This window comes from Hyperolius riggenbachi, chromosome 3 (genome assembly GCF_040937935.1).
Source record: "Hyperolius riggenbachi isolate aHypRig1 chromosome 3, aHypRig1.pri, whole genome shotgun sequence".
NCBI lineage: Eukaryota > Metazoa > Chordata > Amphibia > Anura > Hyperoliidae > Hyperolius > Hyperolius riggenbachi.
The window spans coordinates 103076037-103086888 of NC_090648.1; the positions used below are offsets into that span (position 1 = coordinate 103076037).

At 44.2% G+C, this 10852-nt stretch overlaps 1 protein-coding gene across 1 annotated transcript; it reads left to right on the top strand.

The window, feature by feature from the left end:
• The first annotated feature begins 6061 nt into the window (after positions 1-6061).
• On the top strand, positions 6062-6997 carry LOC137562196 (olfactory receptor 5V1-like). Its single transcript, XM_068273527.1, has one exon. It carries the CDS (start codon positions 6062-6064, stop codon positions 6995-6997), a length of 936 nt encoding a protein of 311 aa, XP_068129628.1.
• Positions 6998-10852: the final 3855 nt, after the last annotated feature.

Genomic DNA, 10852 nt, shown 5'->3' on the forward strand with positions numbered 1-10852 from the left:
CTCATCTGAGGCAGACACAAAAAAATGTCCACACCACTGAGCCCTGGGATGATGGCACTTTGGTGATGGCTGCCGACGGAGTGTTAAATGGGGTGCCAGAATCAGAGCAGGAGGAGGAAGATATGTCATGCTTCCTTGCGGAAGCTGAGGAGGATGAGGTGTTCTGTGTTAAATAGTCAACTACGTCCTGACAATATTAGGGGTTGATGGCACGTGCCTTCTTCGGAACACTGTACTTTGGTCGAGGGCCACACGAAATCCTGACAGCACAACCTTGAACAGACCTGCTGGGAGGCCTGCCTCTGGCTATGCCTGTTGTTTTGTCCATATTTGGGGGATGCAGTGAAAGGTATGCACTGACTTGACAAATTCAATGTGCAGTCACACAGATGCAGTGAAAGGTATACACTGACTGCTGGTATAATACAACATGCAATCATGCAGGTGCAGTGAAAGGTATGCAGTGACTGCTGGTATAACAATGTGCAGTCACACAGGTGCAGTTAAAAGGTTGCATTGACTGTTGGTATAACAATGTGCAGTCACACAGGTGCAGTGAAAAGGTTGCAGTGACTGCTGGTATAACAATGTGCAGTCACACAGGTGCAGTGAAAATGGAATGCACTGACTGCTGGTGCATAAAACAGTGTGTGGTCACACAGATGCAGTGAAAGGTATGCAGTGACTGCTATATAAAACAGCGTACAGTCACACAGGTGCAGTGAAATGTATGCAGTGACTGCTATATAAAACAGTGTGAGGTCACACAGATGCAGTAAAATGTATTCAGTGACTGCTATATAAAACAGCATGCAGTCACACAGGTGCAGTGAAAATGGATGCACTGACTGTTGTTATATAAAACAGCGTGCGGTCACACAGGTGCAGTGAAAATGGATGCACTGACTGTTGGTATATAAAACAGCATGCGGTCACACAGATGCAGTGAAATGTATGCAGTGACTGATATATAAAACAGCGTGCAGTCACACAGGTGCAGTGGAAAGTATGCAGTTACTGGTATTATAATACAATTTGCAGCAGTCACACTAGGCACTGAATGTGCTGGGCCTGACGCAGTATAGCAATTAGCAAGAACCAGCTGCGACAGACAGGGCTGTATATGCAGTGTCAGTGGGCCACACGAAGAACACATCACAAGAACATTAGCTCTAAAAAGAGCTGTTTTGGTAGTGCTTTTCAGCAACAAATATCAGCAAGGAGCAAGCTAAGAAGAGCCTAACTAAGCTTTCCCTATGTCTGCAGCAACCTCTCTCCCTTCTTTCACTAATACAGCAGCACACAGAGTGAGAACATGGCCGAAGCTGCTGCCTTATATAAGGGGGGGGGGGAGGGCTCCAGGAGGGAGTGCAGCCTGATTGGCTTCCATGTGTCTGCTGACTATTATGTAGAGGGTCAAAGTTTAGCCCAATGATGTAGTATAGGGGGCGAGTCGAACTCGCATAAAGTTCTCGTTTGCCCGCGAATGCGAATCTGCGTTGTTCGCGTGAATACGTTTGAGAGCAAACCGTTTGGGGCATCTCTAGCCAGGACACAATCTGTGTTGCGTCTTTATGTTCCCCCTATGCTTGTGCAGGTTTCCTTTTGTCACTTTAATTTTCTCCCACACTGTCAATCACTCACACGTTGGCTCAAGTGTTCTGCACAAGCGCAAGTGATTGACACCGGCACCTGCGCAGGCACAGTAGAAGACGACCTCGAGGTTTGCCTCTGCACTGGTGTAGGCCACAGACCAGTGGCTGTGAGCAGAGATGCTGCCAGGGACATGTCGCTGCAAGGGGCTGGAGGAAGCCCCTGGTAAGTAGATCTAAAGGTAGCATAAAACATCTGATGACTCCTTTACGAAAAATATGTTAAAACTTGTATAAATTTGAGACAGCATGTTCCAGTACTCTTTTGCTTGCTAGTGACTGAATAAATGTTTTGTTGCTAACGGTGTGAAATATCTACTGTGACAAAAATTTGGGGGCTAAAGTTAATTTAATAAGGGCTTGGCTTCTACTGTGATGCTAGGAAAAGTACAGTAGTCATGCAGCTATTATTCCTCCTACTAAGGCATTGATTCATAAAAAGCAGTGCGATAAAAAAATCTTGTCGAGAAAATACCGCAGTCGGTATTTTCCCGGTCTGTGTGCTAATTCATAAAGATTTCCCCAGCTGCCCTTGGAGGTCAGTAAATTACCGCAGCCCATTGAGCGGTAGAGTAGAGCAGTGTCTCGATTCTCTCTTTGCCCTGCAGAAATAAATCACACAGACGGCTCTCTCTGGCTCTCCTACTGATGACAGATGAGTCACACAGTCTTTCCCTGCCTGCAGAAATGACTCACACAGACGGCTCTTTCCACTGATGACTGAGACAGATGAGTCACACTGTCTTTCCCTGCCTGCTCAAATGATTCACACAGAGGGCTCTCTGGCTCTCTCCACTGATGACTCAAACAGACTTCGGCTCTCTGCACTTTTGCATTCATCAGAGCTGTCAGAGCTGTTGGTAACTTGTTCACTAGAGATGTCGGTAACTACAGCCAGGCTTACCGCTTGTTGAGGGCTTTATGAATTGACATTTGCTGACAATTTACTGACATGTGTTGTCGGTAACTGCAGCCAAGTTGGTAATTTATCTCCCTGGTCGGTAATGTCAGCTTTTCATGCGGTAACAGCCTTTATGAATTGACATTTTGCTAAATGGTCGGTAAAGTCTGCTGTTTTCAGCATTACCGCATGAGGTAATGCTTTATGAATCGAGGCCTTTGTGTGTCACATGGTCCTAATCATCCTGCAGCTGAATCCAGAGAGGGGAGAAACCAAGATGTAATGCAGTGGAAACTCTATTGTGGCATGAAAACAGATATTCTGTCCTCCTTGCTTCTGTATATTGTTTATAATCACTTAGCATCCCCCTTGGCTTTATAATTTGTCTTGTTCAGCTGTGGGTTTATTTGCGCTTAAAGCGGTATAAAACCCTGACATAATATTCAATAAAAACATCTTTTACTACTTTTTATATGCCATACGGTTATTATATTTGCATGTGTGCATAAGTATTGTTATTCATTTGGAAATTACAAGTTCCCAAAAGTACAGTTTTTTGCTTTGAGAGCTGACTTTGCATTTTATTAATAACTGGTTTTATTCATTATGTATTGAAGGCAGAAATGCTTTGAGTTTCTGTCTGTGTCCAGGAGCTTCAGCACAGTCAGAAAATGTGTCACATTTCTCACTTGATACAATTAAGTAAACACAAGATAACATTATCTCCACTTTGGGATGTGTCCAGATTTCTCTGCACTGAACTTTCATGTCCTGTGTGTAACCCTTTGAATGCTGTTCTAGTAAAAAAAAATGCTAGTTGTATATAATATGCTGTAAATAATTATTTAGAGTAAAGAAGAAATGCTGGGTTTCATTCCGCTTTAAAGTCTATAGATAGTTTCTAGTTTTTCTAACTTTGTCACCTCCCCCTGCATCAAGTAAGTATATGAGATTTAAAAAAAGTCAAAAATTATGTTTTTTGACACTCAAAAGCACCATTTCATTATCTCAACAAAACTCAACACAACTTAGAATGACCTGGGCTCCTTTTTCCATTGTTTGATTGCTGTTCAAACAATTCTGTCCACCAAGTTATTTACAAGAAAGCAGCCACTGATGATTTATTAGTCCTCAGAAAGGGTCAGCGCCTCCAAGTATTAGAGTTCTTCAAAACATAGCTCATTATTAGAAATCCATTAAAAGTGATGAAAAGTGCAGGGCTGGGATCCAGCGACAGCCCACTGTTTCAGGCCAAGCAGCCTTTCCTTAGGCTGGACAGACCATCACTGATAATTTATTAAACATGGGTGATAGATAAAATAATTGTTTAGATAAGAGATGATACTCAGCGGAAAGTCTCTGTAACTTGCTCCAAAAAGACGCTAAAAAATGCATAATAGGCCATAATACTAAAAATAAGACAAAGTACCTTTTATGTATAAATCCCAAGTTCTGCTGAGTAAGAGCTACAGCACTCTAAAGGTGCGTACACATGTCCAACCTTTTCTAACAGCTTGTCGTCCGACTTGTTTAGACGACTTGTAGTGCAAACAACAAGTCATTCAGACATCATGTACACACTGACCAACAAAGCGGCTGATATGCTAATTTATCTAATTTGCATGTCGTTTAACCAACTTGGTAATGGACAATGGACTGGGTAGAACAATGGACTAGTTTAAATGACTGATCAAACAACTTGTTGTTTGAACGTCTATTTGTTGAACAAAAGACTAAAAGTTATTTGTATTCATGTACGGACCTTGCAGTCGTTTGAACAACAGTTGGTCCAATGGATTTGCTGAGTGGATCGGGCAAACTGGCTGTTATCAGTCGCTCAACAGGGCATACACACGTCCAGCTTGTCGTTCAAACAACAAGTCGGACAACAAGTAGTTTGAAAAAGTGTGTACGTACAGTACCTTATAACCTACTTAATTAGGTCCTACTTACACTAACCACTAGTGGTCCCTGTTGTAAGATGGGTTATCTGCAATTCTAAATGAGCAATCTTTTCTTTTTCTTTTAATTCTAATAACAACCTCTAGTGACCAGAGCGAGAAGAATCTGACTACTATCGTCAATTGTGCCAGCTGCTGTAAATCCCAAATTTCTGGAAAAAAAGAAAACCAAAAACCCTTTCCCATTGTTACTTTTGCAGTAGGTGCTTATGTGGCTAAACCTAGGAATAATAGCAAAATAGCTACTGATGGTCACCTGTTTTGTTTTTTTAGTAAGATTTGGTGGGAGCTAACATACACCAGGACCCTAGACACTCTTCAGGCCATAGGCAACTGCTTAGAATTGCCTTTTGGAGGATCCGACTCTGGCTAAACCTAATGATTTGATTGTACAGCTATCTTTTTAAGGGTTAAAGTGGAATTAAACTCAGAATTTATTATCTGCTCTTAAAGATTAGCCACTACATGATAACCTTTGTGGACAAGCAAAATGTATCCATTACAATTCATAAATATCCTAAAAAAAAGCTGAAGTTTAGAACTTTGTTTCATTTTGCAGGGTGCACTAAAGCGGTTAAGCCTCAGTTGTTTAAGGTGGATCAGTCAAAACCAGCCTTATCAGCCTGCCGACAGGCTGTACACACTGGCAAACTGTCGTCAGAACGGCCGCCCCACGGGTGGGTTTGACAACCCATCGTCTGCAGGAATCAGGCGTGTCAGGGAGGTTCTCTTGCCCTCTATTCACAAATGCTGATAAGAACTAATTAGAATAGACACTTTGATCTGGGTAAATGAAAACACAGAGCAGTGGATTAACCACTTGAGGACCACGGTGTTAAACCCCCCTACTGACCAGGCCAATTTCTCCTAATTGGGCCACTGCAGCTTTAAGGATGTCCAACTCAACACACAAGTGATTCCCCCCCCCTTTTCTCCCCACCAACAGAGCTTTCTGTTGGTGGGGTCAGATCGCCTCCAGGATTGTTTATTTATTTATTATATTTTTTTTTTATTAATTTTTGCTATTTTTTTTTTATTAATTTCATAACCCTCCCTCCTGCTGAAAGCCTATCACAGCGATCGGTTGTGGTAGCCTTCAGCCTATCACAGCGGATCACTTTTGTGCCTCCCAGGGGGACAGCCGTGTCACACGGCTGTCCCCAGTACAGTACTGCTGTAGATCGCAGTGCTGTACACTGTTAATAGATGGCGGCCATCGGAGCGGAGCTTCATCATCAGAGTGGAGATGCACGCACATCATCGCAGCGATCTCCTGCATTTCCCACCCACAGTCATTCATACCAATCGCATGGAGTGGTCCTAGGGCTGCTGCCACGTTCACGCCAATTGGCGTGGAGTGGTCAGAAAGGGGTTGAAGACTTTTCATTGTGTGCTGTGCAAGAGTTTGGTTCTGGTTTAACCTTGACAAGTGGAAAACAGATGCATGTTGCTAACAAATCCTTATTAATATCTTAATATATTTTCTTGAATAAAGGGGAAAACAAATAGTAGCAAATCTTGGTTCTTCTCTCTTTTAGATAGACAAGATGAAGAACTGCACCAGTAGATCGATAAAACAGTTCAGTATTTCGGCATTTGTAACCTCTACAGATGGACAAATCTTTCTTTTTATTTTAATGTTACTGATTTATTGGTTCACAGTCCTTGGAAATGCGACTCTTATCACTCTTGTCTGCGCAGTTTCTCAGCTACACACACCAATGTACTTCTTCCTGTGTAATCTCTCCTCTTCAGATATTGCCTATGTCTCCATCACTCTGCCAAAGCTGATGTCCATCTTATTGACACAAGACCACAGCATTACGTTCTATGGCTGCATCACTCAGCTATATTTCTTCTTATTATGTGGACAGACTGATATATTTATTCTGACTTCCATGGCGTATGATCGCTATGTAGCCATATGCAAGCCACTGCAGTATTCACTAATCATGAACAAAGTCGTCTGTATTACATTGGCAGCCTTTTCATGGCTTATGGGCATTTTGAATTCATTGCTGTATGCCATGATTACATCATTGCTACCATTCTGCCATTCAAATGAAATTGATCACATTTTCTGCGATCTCAAAACACTGAGTAAGCTCTCTGCCAGTGACTCTGCAAGTCGAGATCTTTTGACAACTGTGGAAAGTGTATTTATTGGATGTGTTCCCTTCCTGCTCATAGTAATTTCCTATGTGTATATCATTTTAACAATACTAAAGATCCAGTCTTCAAATGGGCGCCATAAAGCTTTCTCCAGTTGTACCTCCCACCTCATCACTGTATTATTATTCTATGGGCCAATCATTTTCTTATACATGAAACCAGAGAATGACAGCGCTATTGAAAACGATAAACTACTCTCAATAATTTACATAGCCATAGTGCCGCTGTTAAATCCATTGGTCTATAGCCTGAGGAATAAGGATGTGTTGGCTGCAACGGCTAAATTAAGGCTCTATGTAAAGATGGTGTAGAAGGAAGTAATGTTAAAAATAAATATATACATAAATACATACAAAATAAAAAAAATAAATAAAAATAAAGATTGTTGGAATTACAAAATTCTGTATTTATTAGCATTATGTTAGTACAATCAAAATTCTGGTTTGAAACCTGATTTAGATTGGAATCCATCTTTTTACATTTAAAGGGAACCTAAACTGAGGGGGATATGGATGTTTCCTTTTAAACAATACCAGTTGCCTGGCAGTCCTGCTGATCTCTGTGGCTGCAGTAGTGGCTGAATTACAGACCTGAAACAAGCATGCAGCTAATCCAGTCTGATTCAGTCAGAGCACCTGATCTGCATGCTTGTTGAGGGGCTGTGGCTGAAAGTATTAGAGACAAAGGATCAGCAGGCGAGTCAGGCAACTGGTATTATTTAAAAAGGAAAAATCCTTATCCTTCTCAGTTCAGGTTCCCTTTAAATCTTAAGACGAGTGACAAGGAACATAATGAGATAGACATGTGATGCGTATGTACAGTGCATAGAACACAAATAAATATGCTGTGATGCTTTTCTTCTTTCTCTGCCTGAAAGAGTTAACATACTACTATGCAGCTGACAGTTTTTTCTCCAGTTGGACTACTGATAAGGAATTACAGCTATAAAATGCTTTGCTCTAGGAAGCCCCGCCCTCTGAAAAGAGATAGATTAAAAAAGGTCAATAGTTCATATATTTGAGCCCTGTAACGATTGTGGAATTGTCTCCGTGGTCAGCGCACCAGACGTGCGCTGACGCGGCAGATTTCCTCCACAAGCGTATTATTGAGGACACCCAGGCTAGGTGCTATGCACCCGCAGAGGGCAATTCCCACCGACAGATGGTGCTGTGGAATGCAGGCGAACACAGCCGCTGCACAGCCACAGATGCCAAATGGGAATTGTACAGATCCAGGACAAGGTACAATCAGGCAGGGCTGGATAGCCCACAGGGAACAGAGCAAAGGGACAGAACCAATGTGTGCCCACCAAACTAGTCACCACCCAGCAACGGCGAACACACAACGGCGGAAACGAAGTAGGAAACGCAATCGCAAGAATGGCGATTGCCAATAGCGACACAAGACTGAGCAGGACAGAGCACCAGGGTAGCAAAGGCACAGCAAATCATACAAAGAGAAAGATAAGGAAATTAATAAACGCTAGCTGAACGCGAACATCGCACTCATTCGCAACAGTGCACGCGTTCGTGCGCGGTCTCCGCGTGTTACGCACAACAGAGACAAGCACGCCTAACTAACCAAAGACAGACAAACACGAAACAGAGAACGCAAGCGCTTGCTTAACGGTTACCTCACCGAGCCTACAGCAAGCGTTCGTATCAGACAAGACAGACAAACGTGAAACAGAAACTAGGCAGAAAGGATCCACCGCTCTTCCATCAGAGCAAGCAGAAACACAGATCAGAAGGATCCACAGCACTAGCGCAAGGCAAGTGCGATCCAGGTAGACAGAACAGAAGGATCCACAGCACTAGCTCAAGGTGAGTGCGATCCAGGTAGACAGAACAGAAGGATCCACAGCACTAGCGCAAGACGAGTGCGATCCAGGGAGACAGAACAGAGTAGCAGACCAGAAGGATCTTAGCACTAGCGCAAGGCGAGTGCGATCCAGGAAGGCAGAACAGAATAGCAGACCAGATGGATCCACAGCACTAGCGCAAGGCGAGTGCGATCCAGGAAGGCAGAACAGAAGGATCCACAGCACTAGCGCAAAAGAGGCTAGTACGACCCAGGGAAACAGATCAGAAGGGGCTACCAGCAACAACCGCTGTTGCGGTTAGCACCCAGACACACAGAACGACTTCCTATCGACCACCGCTGGGACAGGACAGTCGCAACAGACAAACAAACAGATAAGCAATCCTGACGGCATTAAAGAAACTGCCTCGTGCAGTCCCCAGAATTACTCTAAGATAACTTCAACAAGAAGTAGCATGGCTGACACTCTCTAGGAGTGTTTACTACAAAGTCTGAAGGAATGACCAGCCAAGGACTGTGGGTAATCCCAACCTTTATACTGCCAGTCATCACAGGAGGCAGGTAGAGGATTTGCATAACGAATATATGCAAATTCCTCAGCAGCAAGCTGCAATGCTGACAAAAAGTCTCTCTTAAAGAGACCTGCAGAATGCAGACCTGAACAGTGGTCAAAAAGCTGCCTGTCTGCACAGGCAGCTGAGCAGATTCTCACAAGCCCTCTGAGACACAGAGACAGATGGTTACATTCAGTTGAGACAAAACAATAAATCTGCTTTTTAAGTTTTTAAAAATAATTTAAAACTGTGAGATATCTAAAAGTCATTTTTAGGAGTAGGAGGATAGATACATTTGTCTATGCAGAAGAAGGGTAAAGTGAGTGAATACACTTTAAATGGACACTTTGAATGGCATTATCCTTCATATTACAGAAAAGTGCTAAGATTGAACAATCAAGGTTGTATCATTAGCAGGCACCTTAAGGGCAGGTGCAGGGTAATGCCGATAGTAGGTGATCGGTAAGTTTACCAATAATCTAATATCCACCTAGTCCAAACAGCTGCAGCTTAACATTCCAGCTCCCAGCTGCAGCCATATATTTCCCCTTCCAGGGCTTAGGCACTTGGTCCCTGCACTCCCCCCCCCCCCCCCCGCGCGCAAAGACAGCTGTTTCACTGCTTCTGGATGTCACTTCCCTGCTGCGGACTGGAGCTTCCTTATTACATAGCAGCTTAAAGCGGTGCCCCCAATTTACACCCCGGGCACCGTTATAGCCACTAATTACATAGTGGCCTATGGCAGTGGCCAAATAAAAAAATGTGCCTCATGCCTTTTTTTACCTGCTTTACAGGCATATTGTTTTTTTTCAGAGTTAATTGCAAAATCTAGAAATATGATAAATAAATGATTGTAAAACTTCACATCATTTTTCTCTTAATCAGAAATAATATTTTGATGTGACGATATTTCTTTAATAGCAGCAGAGAGTGAAATTACTTTAGTTTATTGTGTAGTAGCCTCTCCATTCTTTAACCTCCCTAGTGTTCTGGATAAGCTAGGCTCGTCCAGAGACGCCAGAGGCCACCGCTCAGGCCCTGGTGGGCCGATTTTAATAATTTTTCTTAAAAACACGCAGCAAGCACTTTGCTTGCTGCGTGTCCTACCCGATCGCCGCCGCTCGCCACCGATCCGCCACTACCTGACGTGAAAGAGGCCCCCCCCGCAGACCCAGTGCACAGCCTGGCCAATTGCCGCCAGGCTGCTCTTTGGGGTGGATCGGGAGTCCCCAGCAGGTTAAACGTTAACCACTTCCCGACCGCCTAACGCACAGAGGCGGCCGGGAAGTGGAGCCCTTAAGGACCGGCTCACCCACAGAGGCGGCGGTCCATTTAAGGGCATGGGCGGAGCGATCGCGTCATCCGTGACGCGATCCTCCGCCGGCGCCTGTCACCGCTCGCTCGCCGCAACATCCCGCCGGCTATACCGAAGCGCCGGCGGGATGTTAACCCCGCGATCGCCGCATACAAAGTGTATAATACACTTTGTAATGTTTACAAAGTGTATTATACAGGCTGCCTCCTGCCCTGGTGGTCCCAGTGTCCGAGGGACCACCAGGGCAGGCTGCAGCCACCCTAGTCTGCACCCAAGCACACTGATTTCTCCCCCCCCTGCCCCAGATCGCCCACAGCACCCATCAGACCCCCCCCAGCCCACCCCCCAGACCCCTGTTTGCACCCAATCACCCCCCTAATCACCCATCAATCACTCCCTGTCACTATCTGTCAACGCTATTTTTTTTTATCCCCCCCCCCTGCTCCCTGCCCCCTCCTGATCACCCCCCACCCCTC

Bases quoted from the DNA above. Each gene is read 5' to 3' on its own strand.
- LOC137562196 (XM_068273527.1), top strand. From the start codon at position 6,062: ATGAAGAACTGCACCAGTAGATCGATAAAACAGTTCAGTATTTCGGCA.